This window comes from Galleria mellonella, unplaced genomic scaffold (genome assembly GCF_026898425.1).
Source record: "Galleria mellonella isolate WM207_F2 unplaced genomic scaffold, CSIRO_AGI_GalMel_v1 utg28, whole genome shotgun sequence".
NCBI classification, from domain to species: domain Eukaryota; kingdom Metazoa; phylum Arthropoda; class Insecta; order Lepidoptera; family Pyralidae; genus Galleria; species Galleria mellonella.
This window is the reverse complement of record NW_026442064.1, coordinates 4,392,972-4,413,017: the sequence shown is the minus strand read 5'-3', so window position 1 is coordinate 4,413,017 and position 20,046 is coordinate 4,392,972. Positions and strand designations below refer to the sequence as shown.

At 36.0% G+C, this 20,046-nt stretch overlaps 1 protein-coding gene across 1 annotated transcript in view; it reads right to left on the bottom strand.

The window, feature by feature from the left end:
* Positions 1-528: 528 nt before the first annotated feature.
* Positions 529-20,046, bottom strand: part of LOC113517039 (CUB and sushi domain-containing protein 2) — a 93,612-nt gene continuing 74,094 nt past the window's right edge. The window contains exons 9-18 of the mRNA XM_052895453.1: positions 12,014-12,190; positions 10,885-11,183; positions 9,582-9,816; positions 8,444-8,617; positions 7,052-7,231; positions 6,444-6,680; positions 5,449-5,628; positions 4,481-4,666; positions 3,549-3,837; positions 529-3,244 (exon numbers count right to left, since the gene is read on the bottom strand). Of these exons, the coding sequence (XP_052751413.1) occupies positions 2,968-3,244; positions 3,549-3,837; positions 4,481-4,666; positions 5,449-5,628; positions 6,444-6,680; positions 7,052-7,231; positions 8,444-8,617; positions 9,582-9,816; positions 10,885-11,183; positions 12,014-12,190 (2,234 nt within the window). The 3' untranslated portion in view covers positions 529-2,967. The remainder of the gene's footprint in view (positions 3,245-3,548; positions 3,838-4,480; positions 4,667-5,448; positions 5,629-6,443; positions 6,681-7,051; positions 7,232-8,443; positions 8,618-9,581; positions 9,817-10,884; positions 11,184-12,013; positions 12,191-20,046) is intronic.

Below are 20,046 nucleotides of genomic sequence, written 5' to 3'. Positions count from 1 at the left end.
ATACCTTGTCAGATCAGTTTCATCCTCATTTATCATCTCATAACAGAGTCTCGTCAGCGTAGGTACACTAATAGCGTAGGCGAGCTTACTATTCCATATTTACCCGTTAAAAATATATATTTTGTTTGTAGGAGGATGAAAGGGATAATGGGGATAAGTATTTCCATTGCTGGCAGTATAACTTGTCAGGTCAGTTTCATCCTCATTTATCATTTCATAACAGAGTCTCGTCAGCGTAGATACACTAATAGCGTAGGCGAGCATACTATTCCATATTTACCCATTAAAAATATATATTTTGTTTGTAGGAGGATGAAAGAGATAATGGGGATAAGTATTTTCATTGCTGGCAGTATACCTATTCAGATCAGTTTCATCCTCATTTATCATTTCATAACAGAGTCTCGTCAGCGTAGATACACTAATAGCGTAGGCGGGCTCGCTATTCCATTTTTATCCCATTAAAAATGTCTTTGCTCAGCCGTTCTCAGATTTATTAGAATTTTTGGGCAAAAATAAAAATTTCCGTCACATTTATGACATTTATTTAACGAAAGTGATAAGTATAAGTTTAATTATTGTACATACAAAATATAACAAAATAATAATAATATGACCATATATACGTTGTTCTAGATTGAACATTTATATTTTCTTAATCTTCGCAACATTTGGAGATGAAACTACGAACTAACTATTTACATATAAAACTTATATAGTTTTTATGAAATATAAAAGCATAGAGCTATAAAAGAAGTACTTATTACCTAACCTAAATAGTAAAAATAATAAACGTTAAGGCACATACGAAAATACATTAACTTGTAATATCAGAGCTATTTTAAACTTTTATAATTTGAAATAAATACTACGTACACTTGGTTTTAGGTAAATGAATAAAGATTATTAGACCCTTTAGACAAACGTAAAGGATAAACTGAAGAATTCAAATTCCAAACATGCAGCAGGTGTTAATAAAACTGAATAATATTTTTTTAAATATGAACACAGTTTAGCTAATCGTGGATCTCTGTACACTTAATTTTATTTTTAGTCATTGAGTTTCATAAATTTGAATATTGCATTTCTAATTATCGTGTCATTGTCTGTTACACTTTGTAAAATATTTTAAGTATATATTTAAAGTATTGAATATTTTAATTAAATCAAATAAAAATTTTGGCAGTGTCTCCTGGCATAAAATACAAGTTATTAACTAAATTTCTAATTTATATTTACAAAACAAAGCACAAACTGAACACATTCAGTATATTTATAATAAATATATAATTATCACCATTAATTTTGTATTAATTATACTTTTTTGTTTTTATTATGTATAGTTAAGTAATTATTTTCATGGAAATGCAAATATAATTTTTATTATTAAGATATTATTATGTCATTTATGACTCTTCATTATTCTATATTATTATGCCTTTAATTTTTAAGATCGGGACCGCAGTATAATCTATTATATCAACCTATGCTTTTAATTTTTCTCAGTATAAGTATTTATACATTTTTAAAATAAAAATACGTATAATATTACACATACCAATTGCAATGTATAAAAATTTATTATGTTTCTGCCCACAAACTCGGGGAAAACTATTTATCATTCCAATCCTTTCATTATCGAAACATCGAAATTGTAATATTAACAATATTTTGTATAGCTAGACAAATATTTTCTTTGAAACTAAACATTAAATTCATTCGATAGTCTAGGTGATTATCTAAAAAGAGAAAGAAAGATACTTAAAAGTAATTAAATAATAATGAAAGAAATAAAGGTTTAAAAAGTAAGTATTGAAAAAGGAATAAATATATATGAAATAGCTAATGTGTAAATATTAGTGCCATTAGAAATAATAAAAAAAAGGAACAACATAGCATATATTTTAAGCACAGAAAGTGACAGCGTAATTATTTTGGCATCAATTTCTATATTATGCGTTAATATATTTATAACAAAATAAATATAATTGTATATATTTTTCCTTAAATTTTAACTTTTACTTTCAATTCAGAACATACGGGTATCTTTATTATGAATTAAAAGTAAATGAATAAGACTGTAATTCTTTGGCTATCGACGATGTATCCTTATAGATTGCTTTCCTTGGTCCGCAATTAAACGTAATGCAATAAAAAAATAAATAACGCAAAGAATTACAATCCTTTTAAGGGTGTGTACAGACAAGGGATAATTCTCGATATACTTTTGACTATCAATATTGTAATGTTTTTATTTTATATATATATTTCATATCTGTAATGAATTTCTGACAGATTCGTGCAAAGTCCGCCGCGAATAATATATCCCTTGTCTGAGTACACCATAATTATTAAATACTAACTAACTAATACATACTTAAATCGTACAAATCCAACTCATTTACATCTTTGGTTCAATACCTAGTAAGTGTTGGTGATGTGGAACGCATCAGTATCGTTGCATTCATTAAACGTGTGACCAATTGAAAAAATTATCTACACTTAATTCTATTTGTTAGTTTGAACATTCGAGTTTAGACAAAATGGTAACCACTGTGAGTAATTTCGTAACGAGTGCAATGTTGACTCAATTCACAGGAACCTAACAATTAAAAGTCTTTATGACACAAGATAAAATTGGATTGTCTTTGATACCACCACATTTGGTTACCTATGTATACAATTAGAATATATAATAACAGGAATATCGTTTGAGCAGAACGGCTCAAAGTTTTGTTCAATGCACAAAGGTGGAGTTAGACTAAGTGAGCGAGTATTGTTCCAACCAGTAACCATAGTATATTACTATTCTATAAGTTTCTTGCAATATGTATTTTAAGAGCATTTATTCGTTGTTCGAGCTATATGACTCACAAATTTTAAAGTTCTTGTTCTTCTCTATATTTTGTTTTGTTCTCTTATATTCTTTGTTCTTTCAGTCTAATGCCACCTTAATCTGTCTCTCGGTCAACGCACAGCCACACCGTTTATTGTGACCACAGCATTAGGTCCTGTTGGCTCGGGCTCGTACGCTGAATCTGTGTCACTCCTTCGACCGTACTCGACGTTGTCGGCTATCCTTTCGCTATACGGCGAGTCGTATACGTTGTCGGTGACGTGGTCGTAAATATGGCGGCCGTTCGTGTCGTGGAGGGTCGCGTAGCTCATCACCGCAGCGTTCGCGTCCTCTTTACGTTCGGCGCCTTCGATGTTCTCTGTATTCTTAACTGGTGTGGCTTTCCGGCTGAAATTATATTATAATATTAAATCCATACTAACTATAATCTGTATAAAAATAAAGCGCGTCACTTGTAAAAAAATATAGTCAAAGGTATTTGTCGGTTATATTTATTATGGATGATAATTTAATGGTAACCCCGTCTGCACTATCAGTATACGCTGGAGGGCAAAAGGCTAAAGGGAGATGATAGATGAGAATAAAACTGTGAAGTTTTTTTTTTGGAAAATACAGTTACTTTTATTTGAGAAAACTATATCGTTTTATAGGTAAACTATTCGTTTAAAAAAGGTTTCATTGTGGTACTTACAGCCTTAAATAAATAATGCCAAGTAGCAATAGTAAGAAGAGAACCACTCCACAGCCGACTCCAACGCTAAGCGGCAAGGTTCCACTTTCAGCTGCTTCATTGGTGGCCAACTCGCAAGTTGGTTCCTCACCAGACCATCTGCCATCGTCCAGACATTTGCGAAGGAAAGGCCCCACCCTCTGGTACTGGGGTAAACAGTGATACTCAATGGAACTTCCAAAGAGAGTAGAACTGTTCGATATTATAATGCGGCCGTTTTCGATCTGTCCTGGCGACTTGCAGTCAATAGCTGCGGACAAACAAATATAGTTGGTATACACAAAAAAAAAATATTTTATTGTCTATGATTATCGAATAACGTAACCTCTTTTTGTATTCTGATCGAAATGGGAAGCAATATTAGATTGCCCATCTGATAGACAATGGTAACTAATCGTCGCGTTTAAACAAAAACAGTACCATGAATAATAAAGAATATGCTGTGAAGTCTTCTCCTGCTTTGTATTTCTAGAGGATTAAAATGTTATGCTAACATTACGAACCTTGTAATTGTAATTTCACCTTTCACCTTTCAAACCAAGATGCAATCACGCAAGCACAGGATAGAGATAACCTTATTATGGCAGATTTATATATTATTAGGCAGATTAGACAGGTGTATACTGTACCAAAATATTACCTATTAAGTCGAATAGAATGAATATTATCAATTTTAAAGCTGGTTTTATGTATAAATATATATGGCTAGTTTCTTTTAGATAACATTAGGATTAATATATCGCAGCGTTTGCATCCGACTTTATCTGCGTGAATTAATGTTAATTAACAATATATTATAATCCTGATTTTACACATAAATTGCTATTTACTATAAATGACACGGATAATGTCAGTAGATACATCTAATGATTTAAACATTAGAAATTACTTACGAATGCACACAGGCGGTGCCCCGTTCCATTGGCCGCGTGGCAAGCAGGTCCTCGTCTGGTTCCCCTTGAGACTGTACCCTCGATCGCAGCGGTAGTGGGCCTCACCACCTATGCTGAGGGTTGACGTCACCACCACAAGCCCTGTGCTGCCCTTAATCTGGATTGACGGATCCACACACGTTATTTCTGAAAAGAAAAATATCATTACGAATGTGTTGGAAATTGACTTATTCGTAGAAGAAACAGAATTATCTCGTAAACCATATTAGTACCACATAGGAAAACTTATTTCTTTAATGTAAAGAGAAACTTTGTACAAAGTAGTACATATGTATATGATTAATATTTTAATCGTCAAGCAGTTCTCTCTCATTAAATAAAAAAATGCCATATGATCCCGGCATAGAGAGGACCATCCCTTCCTTTCCCGAGAGTATAGTAAGGTGACTAAGAGAATTTGAGGGATGGGCAGTATAGGTATATAGTATAGGTTGCCAAACCGCCTGCATAGCACGGTAACTATTGGCAAAACTTCTAGGCTTAGAAGTTGACGGCTGATGTGACGAAACAAAGATATGCAAGTCTGCATATATATATATATATATATATATATATATATATATATATATATATATATGTATATATATATATATATATATATATATATATATATATATATATATATATATATATATATATATATATACATACATACATGATACGTACGTAATTATATGATAGCAATTTTTCTATGTAATCACAATACAGATTATAATACAGTCTTTAGAAATTCCAATGCATTAGAGGTCCATAAGTTTTACATTTTATTCTGTGATATTTATAGAAAAATTTATTTACCATCAGTTGAGTTGATAGTTTCCGTACCATTTTAATTAGTGTAAAAACAGTGAATAAGGTAGATTTATTTCTTACCTCACGAGACAATTTATGAAAAGAATTGTACTAACCATTACATACTGGGGCTTCAGAACTCCAGGTGCCGTTATCCTGGCACAAGCGCCTGGACACGCCGTTTAGCTGCCAATGTTCTTCGCATTCATATAGGGCTGTGGCTCCGTAATATGTCGCGTTGGTCGCTAGTGTCACCTTACCATTTTCAATGCGGCCTGGGTTCCCGCAGTCTACGTCTATAATATACCAACGAAGTGGGATTATCGTCATGTTCATGTAACTCGCGTTTTAAGATTCAATTAAGATCTTCAATCGTGACAAAATTAAAATGAGACTAACATATAAGAAAAACGTGAACAACACGACGAGATTAATTTATTACAAAGAGATTAATTTAAACTGAAGCCGAATTGGTGATTCTAACCTATCTGCACCAAAGAGAATCTTGAAAATCCTCTCTTTTAGAAGTAAATTAAAAAACCTAGTTCAAAATCATGGTAATCTTGTAATAGTGTTTTATTTGGAGTTATATAATATTTTCTTGGATTGTTATTATGCCAAGTTCCTTTATCCTGGACATGTAAGGAGTTGTGGTACGTTCTACGATGCATATGGATTGCTTACCACTCCTATATACATAGGCGGGACACCAGTGAAAGATGATAGATGGGGATGAAAGAAAGTCAGTTGGCCCATACTAACGAATTTAAAAAAGAATTAACTACGATAGTTTCAAGGCGAAACTTCGCGAAGATCAATCTTATAGAGTATATTGCTAGTAATGGGACTTCTAGACCCCATTATTAACAATTACTTACCCCTATATGTACGCTGTTGATTATTATTTATTTATTAATTTAAATAACTTTGACGAAAATAAAATAAAGTACAAAAGGCGGACTTAATGCTAGTAGCATTCTCTACTAATCAGCCTTTGGAATGAACAGAAAATCACGAACGCGGTACTTCATTATTGGAATAGGAAAAGAAAGGTTTTCCGTCAATTGATACCCATTTGCTTATTGGTAACTTACATACTGTCAAAACTTACATTGACACCGTGGCGTGACTCCGCTCCATTGGCCGTTATCTTCGCAGTTGGATAGACTCTCTCCAACTACCTTGTACCCTCTCTCACACCTGTACTTCACAATAGCGCCAATGCGGTAAGTGTTTCCCGAGTTGGTGCTCACTGAGGTGCGAATGAGTGTGCGTCCATGCATCCTGTCGTTGCCTGTCACGGATACGATACTGTTTTCGGGTACCACAGGATCGGGGCAGCGAATTTCTAAAAAAATATACATAAATACACGTAAGTACACTGCGTTTGCCCATACGGGGTTGCCACTCAAGAATCTTTCTTCTCATTTTATATTATATTTATATTGTTTAATAATATATAAATTATTTTTTAAATATTTCCCGTAAATTATTGTGGTAAAATTTTAAATAATCTATGTCTTAAAGAGAAAAGATTTAATCGATTGTTTGTTTGTAATGGATAAATTCAAAAACTACTTAACCGACTTTATAAATTATTACTTTAAATATTCTGTAGAAAGCTACATTATCGGTGAATAACATAGGTTATATATTATTATCAGAAATGCTATGCTACCTATGCGAAGCCATACCTAAATGCTAATTCATTATATATACCTTCGCATCTAGGCGAAGTGTCGCTCCACTGATGATCTTCTGTGCAGATTCTCCTCACAGGACCCACGAGACGGTAGTTAGTAGTACAGGAGTACTGTATGATGCTGCCGAGGTGGGTGGAGCTGTTCAACAACTCCGTCGAGCCGTATGGTAATGGAGGAAGTTTGCCACAGTCCACGTCTGTTGTAAAAGTATTTTATTTTATAACTAGCTGATGCTTGAGACATTGTCCACGTGATATTTGTTATTCCTGTTTAATATATATCGAGGTATGTACCTGCCTATTTATTATGTTTGGAAATACTGAATCAAAATTGACAAATGATGCGTCGTACTCACACTTTGCTAGAGGTCAAAATAATTTTACTTAAATAGTATGTGTATTAAGCTGTATAAGTTACTATAGTTTTTTAACTTTCTCACGGGACCTCTTTAATTTTTGTGATTAAAAGTACACAAAATATTGACCGAGGATGTCATCAAAATTTCATTTATCATCATATCATCATGCAAAATTTCATTTATTTCGGAAATTAGTCCTTACAAAAAGACAGAGAAACAAAAAAAATTTAAAAAAATCTGGATGTATTCCATTTTACTTCTAACATTTCCCTGAATCATAGTTTTTAGCACTTTTTGTCTATGTACTGTATATTCGACCTGTACAGTTTTATTATATGTATAGATTTCATTATCATGTATAGATATTAGTTATAATCGTTAGTAATCGCACCAATAAAGAATGGATGATTAGATTTTGTAATTTTTTTTTATATTATTTGTAATATGTTTTCAAGGGACGAATACTTGAGAAATTTCTTAATTCCTAATCGCAGTCCATGATAAGAAATAAATTAGTCAATTTCTATGCCGGTAAATTAGACCGAAACATTACGGAATTCAGAATATAAAGCATACTGTAATTTGGAAAGGTCATGTGTTATTGTTTATAAAAATCAGTTTTATTTCACATACGAGTAAGCTGATTGTTATAAAATAATAAAATCGTAACAAAGACAAAAAACAAGTCAAATTGTATATTACAAATTTTATAAAAAAATATATGGGTATATCTATCTATATAGAAAGAATATAATGAGACTTTAGATAAATCTTTGCTTTCTTCGCTATTCTATATGCGTGGATTTTGGAAGTAGAAAAACCAATCGAACAGGCCTTGTCTAGATGGCATATGAAAATAAAACATTAATAAAAAAAAAGTTATATTTGTTTCGATTTTCAAGAATACAACTGTAAACTTTCTAAAATAATGCGGTAATTTAAAGACAAAGATGTAGACAAATAGATAAAAGTCCTAAAAGTTTGGTTTCTACTGATCTTATTAAAACGCCTCATATCATTCACAGCTAGTGATTGATATAAATCGCTTACATTCACATCTCGGGTACTCCCCGGACCATTCCCCGTCTTGTTGGCAGGTGAGCCTCTGTTCACCAACGAGCTTGTGTCCTCTCTCACAGTGGAAGTAAACTGTGGAGTGGACATTATAGTCGTACGCCTCCATGTACCCGCCTGCTGGAACTTCAGGGTCCAAGCACGATATCACTGGAACAAATTTGCCGTTTTTTTTTCTGATTCATATAATGGCATCCACCTAGTGGAGGAATTATATATTTGCTGCCAGTAAGCTATTCAATCCCCCCCCCCCCCCCCGCTTTGCCGCCTTTACCATATTAATTATAATTTTTAGTGAATAAAACTTTATTATTACAAAAAGAAAATTACCCATATATGCCGCTCCTAAAATCTGTCGCTCTAGGTTCCTACTAAAACTCATCATCGTCATCGTCATATCAGCGGTTCACTGTCGACTACTAAACACACGCCTCCCCCAGAAGGAGGGTGTTGCCAGTAGCTGACAAGTTTGGCAGGTGGATTCGCAAACACAATTAGGCTTTGATGATATTTTAAGAGGCACGCTGCTGCTCATCCCTTGACCATTATGTTTTCTTTTAGTCGCCTCTTAGGACATTCACAGGAAAAGAAGGGATGACCTATTCTATGTCAGTGCCATACAGCAATTGTAAGAATAATTTGTTTTATTCGTTTGTTTGTGTTTAACATACTTTTTGGTACTGTCGGAATGCCTATTGAATATGAATTTGATACTAATGAATTTCGAATATACTATATATGCACATATATATTATTTTCTAAATTCTTGTTAAGAATATTTTAAATTGAACTCCCGTCAACCCTAAATGCTACTACCACAAGAAAACCATACCAACCATACTATGTTTTTTTTAGTTACTCTGCGCAGGAGCATTTAATGCCCAACTACGATAAATGAATTAAAACTAGATTGAGACTTCGTACAAAAAATATCTACATGGGTATCTCTGTCCTACTCATGCTTCTGTCTTCAAATCAGCTGTGCTTGTATATTTGTGGGATGTGAAATTAAAATTATAGGATGCGAAGATGCTAAGTGAGCCGTCAGCATGTTTGCCAAATTACATAATAAAATGTGAAGCAGTGGTAGTACGGTTGTTATAGTAAAACTTACATTCACAAGATGGGATGTCGTGTGACCACTTCCCGTCGCGGTTGCAGGTAAGGACTTCGGCACCAGCTAACCAGTAGTCTGTCTCGCAGCTGAACTGGACCACGGAGCCGTATGTGGTAGTGCCGTTGAGAAGCCTGAAGGATCCCTTGTGGACTTGAGCTGGTGTTCCGCAGTCTACGTACTTACAGGATGGAGGGGTGCCCGACCATAGACCTCCGAGAGTGCATGTTACGCTCTATAAATTTAGAAAGAATATATGAAATAGTTTATTTATATTTTTTGTAATTAAGAACTGATCATATTTTTTTTTTTAATTGAACACCTTTATTATTGTTTTTGGCTCTTAATGATTAATTTTACTTTAGTAAGTAAGGTGTAAATTATGATAAAAAAATTTCAGTCGATAATTGACCGCTGCACAATGAATATTCCTCATAGACTGTACTGTATTACTCCTATACTGTATTTGTCTGAACGGAGTCGTCTCACTTCAGAACTGGAATAATTATGTTCATTTAAAAAATGCCCCAATTGTTGTAAAATACAAAAAATGACCTTGCAGAAATTAATAGAGCCACAGCAGTGTTTACGAAGGTTGTCGCAAGAGACTGCGACCCGATATTGAGTGAAAGTGAAACTGTGGTATGGCCTTAAGCTTATATAAAGAAATAATACTAATTAGAAAGAGCATTTTACTTATACAGAAAAGCAGACCGATTTTTACGTTAGTTGCTTATATTAAGGTCTGAGCATTATGCGGCTATAATTAATTTATGAAATATTTATTTACGTATACGTATTTCTGAAGTTTTAACTCAAAGTAAAAAAGATAAATGGATACTAGATTCGTTTTAATTTCCGAAATACTTTAAATAAAACCACGAAGATATGTGATGGAGTGTGAGATCTTTGAAAACAATGTTGAGGACGGAGCAAAGTCGGGAAAGAAAATAACGAACTTCGATACAACGTGTGCCGGGTGAAAAATCTGCCGGGTGTCAGTTTTTTATTTACTTTACTCCTGCCATTTAATACAAAGCCAAGGTCATCGTGTCATCATTATATCAGCTTTTAACTGTCCACTACTGAACATAAGCCTCCCTCTTGGAGGGTTTTGCCAGTAGTTGCCATACTTAACAGGCAGATTTGCAACCGCAGTCATGCTTTAGAGATGTTTTAAGAGGGACGTTGCTGCCCAACCTACGCCCTTCCACGAGATCATCGTGTATAAAGTAGAAATGTCTAGATACACTCGAAACCAGAGAGCACTATACTTACACGAGTAGATTTAAAAATTACTAACCGGTGGCCCAAAGAGAATAAATCCATTTTGACATGTATAAGTAGCGAGGTCACCAGCTTTATGTCCACCCACAGTAACAATAGCTCCGGCAACCGGCGGTGGGTCTGGACACCAATCGAATAAACATTTCGGAGGTTGCCCACTCCATACTCCTTCGTCGCCGCATTCTCTCTCCGGTTCCCCCACGAGAGTATGGTTCTCTCTACATGTGTACAATGCCTTAGCGCCATGAGTCGTTCGGCCGTCAACTAAAGTCACTTCGCCATCTTGGATCGGCGTTACACCACCGCAGTTGACGTCTGAAAAAATATTTCTTATTTGATAATCCTTCCATTTTAGAATTGTCTTTGATTATTCAGTTTAATCAAACAGGTAATAATAACAAAGACATAAAATTTGTTAAAATTTATGATAAAAAAATTGTGTATCTTAGTTTAGTAATTTGAAGCTATATTTTTGACACAATATAATACGAGATAATATTTTTAAACTAGCGATCTAGCTTCGCATGTGTAGGAAGATAAGTAGAGTAGATAGGTAGTCAGTCTATATTACTTGTAGGTATGGTAGGTAATTTGCTTACTAAAAAATCCTTAAATCCTTTAAGATTTTCTTTATGCTATAATCATTTATTATTTTATTATTATTTCAGCCGTTAGCTATCCACTGCTTAACATAAGTATTCTCCATGAGGGAGTTGGTAACCGCAGTTAGGCTTTTAAACATGTTTTAAGAGGGACGCTAAAATCATTACAAACAATAAATCAAATATTTCCTCTTTGCAAGTTTATATTAATCGCTATAGGAAACATGGAACATTTATAAGACCACCGTGTCACTGTCTCTATTACAGATTGGCATACATCAGTATGTTATCACTTATTATTGACACATCAGTAACATAGTATTTCCATGTTATCGCTCTGCCTATTCCGTAAAAGGTTATGTTTAAAGTCAATTTTCCATGAGTACCTGGTCTCTTAAAAAGGTATATATGTACTCTTAGATATGTCTTTATGAAACTTCTGTATTTAAACTATAAGCATTAGGAAATTATAGAATGGGCACGGCCTACTCGCCCCCTTAAATAAGCGTACGAGTATTGGTGTAATAAGTTAAAGAGACTTACATTTACAGCTAGGCGCTGATCCCGACCAAAACCCATCGGGCTTGCATTCCCTTGTCTCATCTCCTAACAGCATATGACCTTCAGGGCATTTGTACTCAATCGAAGCACCAACATGATAGTTTGCACCCTTTATAGTAGTATTTAGTAGTTTATCTGGACTGCCGCAGGACGGGGGTACTGTTGAACAAAAATATATTTTAAAGTATGCAGCAGAGTGTGCAAGATTGTTAATGCGTCGAGTCTTCGCTTTGCACAATATATTTACACTCGCTGTAATAGGCTATTAAATTTTATATTATTGTGTAGGTTTTTGATATAGACAAATAAGAAACATGTTTGAAACAAAATTGTGTATCATATCAATATATATATTATAATAATCTTGACTAAAACAAATTTGGATAATTTGAAATAAAAAATATACTTACGAAATATATTAATGTAAATAAGGTAGTTATTTTAAATATGTTATATCAAAAACCTTGATACAAATTATAATACGATTCATTTCATATAACCCGCCGAGGAAAATATATAACTACATGATACATACACTTAGCGTAAGATGTCTATTGAAATCGGCAAGTTATAATTATTAATAAATTAAATCGTATTACGATTCATGTACATGTAGTATAACTATATATTGTAGTTATACTACATGCACACATATGTTCATGGAAACACGGTGAAACAAAACAGTCGCAACACTGAAAATGTATTTGATATGTTAAAAATCATATTGGTAGCTTATCAACAATCTTTAAATCAATCGCCATGCTTTTTTGTTTATATTTCGCTTTGGCAATATTGTTAAAGTTTACACGACCATGACACGCTCCCATTTCAGTGGTACGAAGGGGTATTGATGTTGTAACTCCATAAACAATGTAAGTAAGCAATGAAAAAAAAAATAGATTTTATTTGGAAATAAAAGAAGCGATTGTTTTTATTGCTCATGCTATTTCTATCTATCCTATTTACATTTGTGAGCGTATTTCTTTTCTTTCTGGATTTGAGGTCACGTAAAGGCGTCGTTTGGTAACCAACATAAGAGTGCTTTGTATAACAAGGCAGCGCAGAACCTCTTCACACTAGAGGGCGCCACTTTCCAACAAATATCTCGAGTCTACTACTGTGTTACATATTTTTTTTATTGTGGGAGTTCATCCTGTTTATAAATCTTCATATCCTTTTAGATCTCGTCTTTGAAATAGCTATTTTAATTATGCAATGAAAATAATTATAAGGAATAAATTAACAATAATTCGCGTAGAGAAATGATGTCGCGTCGATTATAATTTTAAATTTGTCTATTATAAATGCTAACGATTTGCTAACAGTTATCGTGGCGTCCATAATGATATGTTTACTGCGCAAATATGTAGAAAGCAAGCAAGGCCGAATGTTCAAGAGTACACAGACAGACAGCAATATTGTATCACGACGAAAACTGCATTTCTTTTTATGAGAATTGCTAAAATTTGATGCAAAGTAGTTATTGTTGCTTATAGACACGAATAACAAAGGTCGCTTTGTATAACAGCCGCCTCTTTGCTTGTCTCTGCTTATGGTGCTGTGTTTTGATTTGAAAAGTCGGATATGATAGTGAAATTACAAAGAACAAAGGTATAACATCACAGTCTTCTGAAATAATAACGCTTGGGATATCGTAAGAGCTGTTCATGCCCACAGGCGACGGTTCCCACTTTCCATCTGGTGGGCCGTCAGCTTGTTTGTCATTCTATATCCTATAGAAAATCCAACAGTGATATTATTATATCAGACATAAATTGTCCACTGCTGAACATAGATTCTCTCCATAAGGGAAGTTTTGCTAATAGTTGCCACACCTGCCAGGCTAGTTGGCAACCATAATTAGGCTATGGTGATGTTTTAAGAGGGACGCAGCTGTCCATTCCTCGACCTTTAAAGACATCCATGGGAAAGGAAGGGGTGGCCCATTCTCCATTTATCCATATCTGATATCATCATTATCATCTGTCCACTGCTGAACTATAGGCCTTCTTCATAGACCGCCATAAGGAACGGTCCTGAGTCTTGAATCCACTGACTCCCCGCAATGTATTTGAGGTCGTCACTCCATCTGGCGGACACTGCGTTTGCCCGTACGGAGTCACCACGTACCAATCAAGAACATTTCTTCGAGCTATGTGACCAGTCCATTGCCAGTTCAGCTTCCCAAGTTTAATATGGCGAGACAATTGTATCAGTGATTTCAACTGTCTCGAAACACTGTGATTCTCGAAACTCGAAACTGTTATTGCAAAATTTTTTCGCTATGCAAAAAATTACAATTTTAATAATATTATGAAGTTAATTTAAAACTATAGATACAACGTATTGGGTTAGAAGCTGTTAGAATAACAAATCTCTCTGAAAATTACGTGTGCCTACTTACAAACGATTCCAAGCTAGTGAGCTTACTTATTTACTTAGTAAATCATATCAATGATATTTAAAACAAGTTCGTTAAAAGTGATAATGGTTAAATTCTAATAGATATCTATTATCATTTTCATCATCATTTCAGCGATTACTGCTGAAAATAAACCTTCCCCTAATGGAAAGTTCTACCAGTAATTGCCACGCTTGGTAGGTGGTTGGTAGACTTGGCAACTGCAGATAGGCTTTTTGAGATGTTTTAAGAGGGACGCTGCTACCCAACCCTCTACTATTAAGTTCTTTTAGTCGCCTCTTACGAGTACGGAACGGAACAGGTGGCCTATTCTAAGCCGGGACCAGATTGCCTTATTATTTTATATAACTTAAATTATTAATCCATTTTAGTCGAAATTTGTTTGCTGCAATTTTATGAATTTGTTAGAAATGTGATCAAAGATGATACATAGATACATTTATGTACAAAGTCGTTTATGTACAGCTTAAGCTGCGATGGAGCAACTCTCCTTATTTTATCCTTACTTATCATCTCTCTCTGGTACTTGCCAGCATATACCAATAGCACAGGCGGGGTTACCGTTTCACCTTCACCCATTAAAAAAAGCCTCAGCTATATTTAGCTTGCTTGTATACAGTGAATTGCAAAATTTTAATTACTATTGTTATTTAAAATTTGAATTTTAAATTTTAATTGCCGGACATTATGACTCATGATCCTCATGTCGTGAGGTTCGGAAAAGTGCGATCGAGACTTGTAGTGCAAAGTATCAAGTGAAAAGCTTGTAGCATACTTATAAAATTATATATTTTATTTATTTTGTAAAAACACGCAGACAAGCGTAAATATTTTATATATATATGTAATACGGTCGGTCGCGCACGCAGCTTGTTTGATGTACCTATGCGCGCGCAGGACGCGCAGGCGCTCGGCGACTACGGGTTGCGCGCGCAGTCCGCGCATGCGTATATGAAAGGAATGTTGTTGTTGGCGCCACGGCACACATATCGTCTTAATATTATACCTTTTTTATATTATCTATTGTTCTCCTTCTTTACTATTATATTACTATTATTACTGTATTAATAAACGTTTACATTATACATTCTACTAATATCATTCTCTCTTAACATCATTCGCTTTACTGGTGACCCCAAACTGTTCACGAATATCAAGATGAGCGTGGAGCCAGGCGCACAGAACATGGAATCCTGCCGTGTGGGAGTCAGGGTACCTCCATTCTACCCTGAAAAACCTGCTTTTTGGTTTGCACAATTAGAGGGGCAATTTCAACTAGCCACCATTACTGCAGACTCCACGAAGTTTTACTACGCTATAAGCCAATTGGAACCACAATATGCAGCGGAAGTAGAAGATGTCATCACAAACCCACCGATGGCTAACAAATACGACAGACTTAAAACTGAACTTATTAAACGATTGTCAGCATCGAGAGAGAAGAAGGTTAAACAACTCCTCATTCATGAAGAGCTTGGTGATCGCAAACCTTCTCAGTTCGTCAGACATCTCCAGAATCTTGCTGGACCTGGGGTGCCGGAAGAGTTTTTACGTACTATATGGACCAGTCGTCTACCAGCAAGTACACAGACAATTATTGCATCACAACCGAAAGCCTCACTAGAAGAACTAGCCGAGTTGGCAGACAGAGTACATGACGTTGTACCTCCAATTCTGCAAGTAGCATCCACATCGGCAGCAACATCTTCTGGTATGTCTATTAATCACCTAAACCAGCAAATAGAAGAGCTTACAAAACAAGTCTACGCTCTCACTACAAGGTTAGACAGAATATCTCGTAATAGCGAACGTCAACCATTTAACCGATTGCGAAAAAGATCACAATCTCGATCAAGATCAGCTTCAAACCATAAGAAGTACCCCAATTGCTGGTACCATGTCAAATTCGGTGATCAAGCTAGAAAATGCATTCAACCCTGCGATTTTTTGGCGGGAAACGCAACGGGCAATCGGTAATGGCGGCCAACGATTGCACTACAAATGGTCGCCTATTTGTAACAGATAAGAAAACGAAGACGCAATTTCTAGTGGACACGGGTAGTGACCTCTGTGTTTTCCCTCGTACTTATCTAAAAGAACGTCGACCAAAATCGGATTATCAATTATGTGCAGCAAACGGCACTACAATTGCAACATATGGTTATGTACATTTAGTATTAAACCTAGGCTTGCGTCGTGACTTCGCTTGGGGATTTGTTGTTGCGGACGTAACAAGGGCGATAATCGGTGTCGATTTTTTATCATATTTTAATATTGTTGTTGATTGCAGGAACCAACGCTTGATTGATAACAATACAACCCTCGCGACCCCGGCTTCGCCTGCTCAGTCTTGTGATATCATTTTTTCGGTAAAAAGTATCATGGGTGAGTCTATATATCACAGTATACTTAGGGAATATACTGACATTACTCGTCCACATGGTACACACCGCATCCCCACTCACAACACTGTACACCACATACGTACAACTCCTGGCCCGCCAGTTACATCAACACCACGCAGGCTAGCTCCTGACAAATTAAAAATAGCTAAACAGGAATTTGCTGAAATGCTTATGAAGGGTATATGTACACCTTCCGAGTCGTCCTGGTCCTCACCACTCCATCTTGTACCTAAAAAAGATAATGGCTGGCGTCCATGTGGCGACTATAGAATGTTAAACGCACGAACAATACCTGACAAATATCCTATACGTCATATCCAGGATTTTGCCCATAATCTCTCAGGCTGCAAAGTGTTCTCTACCATTGATTTGGTGAAAGCTTACCATCAAATCCCTGTAAGCGCCGGGGATATCAAGAAAACCGCAATCACGACGCCGTTCGGTCTTTATGAATTTCCATTCATGACGTTCGGACTTCGTAATGCCGGACAGACATTTCAACGTTTCGTGGACGAGATGCTGAGAAGCCTTGATTTTACATTCGCTTATTTGGACGACTTCCTAGTCTTCTCGAAAGATGAAGAGGAGCACAAGCACCATCTAAGACAGCTGTTTACTAGACTACGCGAATACGGTATGGTAATTAACACCTCGAAATGCGTGTTTGGTGCTACCGAGGTAAAGTTTTTAGGATACCTCATATCTGCCGATGGTACTAAGCCGCTTCCCTCCAAGGTCGAAGCTATACAGAACTTTCCGGTGCCAAAAACAATACGGGAACTAAGGAGATTCTTGGGTATGCTTAATTTTTATAGGAGATTCGTTCCTGATGCTGCCCAATACCAAGACCCCTTAAATTCTTTATTAGTAGGCTCGGTAAAAGGCTCTCATCCTGTCACATTCTCTCCAAAGGAACTCGAAGCATTCATGGCCTGTAAGAAGGGACTCTGTGAAGCAGCTCTGTTAGCACACCCAGACTGTCAGGCTAAGTTAGCAATCGTTACAGACGCATCTGACACAGCAATAGGTGCAGTGCTACAGCAGTACAAAGAAAATGAAGGATGGCAACCTCTGGCATTCTTTTCTAAAAAATTTAATTCAACCCAACGAAAATATTCTCCATATGATCGGGAATTGTTGGCAATATACGAAACAATCAAATATTTCAGGCACATGGTAGAAGCACGAAACTTTATTATTTATACAGACCATAAACCCTTATGTTTCGCTTTTCACTCAAGAAAGGAAAATTGCTCTCCAAGACAGTTCAGACACTTAGACTTCATTTCGCAGTTTTCAACAGATATCAGGCACATCTCAGGTAAGAATAACGTAGTAGCTGATACCCTTTCACGAATAGAAGAAATAGTTCAACCAGTGGACTTGGAGCTGTTAGCGAAAGCACAACAATCCGATCCAGAACTACAACTGCTACTGAACAGCAACACATCACTACATCTAAAAAAGATTAAACTGCCAGGTACACTGTCTGAACTGTATTGTGATGAGAAAGACAATGCTGTGAGACCATATGTTCCAATGGAGTATCGCCGGCGAATATTCGAAACTCTTCATTCGCTTAGTCATCCAGGAGCAAATGCTACCTCCAAACTGGTAGCAGAGAGGTACGTCTGGCCAGGGATAAAAAAAGACTGTCGAGAATACACAAGGACTTGTTTGGCTTGCCAAAGATCAAAAGTCACTCGTCATGTCTCTTCACCTCTGGGCACATTCAAGCTTCCAAAATCGAGATTCAGTAATATTCACATTGATCTTATTGGACCCCTGCCACTGTCACAAGGATATCGATACTGCCTTACAGCTATTGACAGATTCACTCGCTGGCCTGAGGCAATACCACTCCAGGAAATCACAGCTGAAGCAGTGGCCAAGGCTCTACTAAATGGATGGATTTTTCGATTTGGCTGTCCTCATACTATTGTCACCGACAGAGGTGCACAGTTTGAGTCATGCCTGTTCAAAAAATTATCTGAACTCATCGGTTTCCAACATAGAAGAACGACCGCCTATCACCCTTCATACAACGGCCTTATAGAAAGGTTCCATAGACAATTAAAGGCAGCAATTACTTGTCATGCCAATTCTAATTGGGTGGAAACTCTCCCTTTGGTACTGCTTGGGATTAGGAATGCATACAAGGAGGATCTTCATGCTTCATCAGCCGAACTTACATACGAAGAAACACTTAGGCTACCAGGAGATTTCTTCCAATACGAGGAAAGTACCATCCCAGATGTAACTGATTATTTGTCACGAATACGTTCATTCGCTAAAAGGTTACAGCCCACAGCCACACCGTGTCATAGCAAAAGATCTGTTTTTGTATATAAAGACCTCAAAACAGCCACACACGTATTTCTTCGGGACGATACTTGTCGCAGACCTCTAACACCTGCTTACACTGGGCCACACGAAGTACTAGAAAGAACAGACAAAGTCTTCAAAATACTTTTACGTAATAACCCTGTCACAGTTTCTATAGACCGAATAAAGCCAGCTTACATATTGCATGACATTAACACATACATGAGTACAACCACACCAGACACACACACATCTAGTAATCAATCATCAAGCAATCACACACAAAATAATCAGAACACAACACACAATACAAACACTTCTTCCACAAATTCGCCACAACACACTACGCCTAACAAAACTGGAAGAAATGATATCCGTAAGACGAGATCAGGTCGTATTGTTCGTACTATATTCGTATCGTACAGATCTGTTCACTTCCCTAAATATTATCGCCCGTGAGACGGTCTCTGGAGGGGGGTGATGTAGCATACTTATAAAATTATATATTTTATTTATTTTGTAAAAACACGCAGACAAGCGTAAATATTTTATATATATATGTAATACGGTCGGTCGCGCACGCAGCTTGTTTGATGTACCTATGCGCGCGCAGGACGCGCAGGCGCTCGGCGACTACGGGTTGCGCGCGCAGTCCGCGCATGCGTATATGAAAGGAATGTTGTTGTTGGCGCCACGGCACACATATCGTCTTAATATTATACCTTTTTTATATTATCTATTGTTCTCCTTCTTTACTATTATATTACTATTATTACTGTATTAATAAACGTTTACATTATACATTCTACTAATATCATTCTCTCTTAACATCATTCGCTTTAAGCTAACCGGTTACTATACGT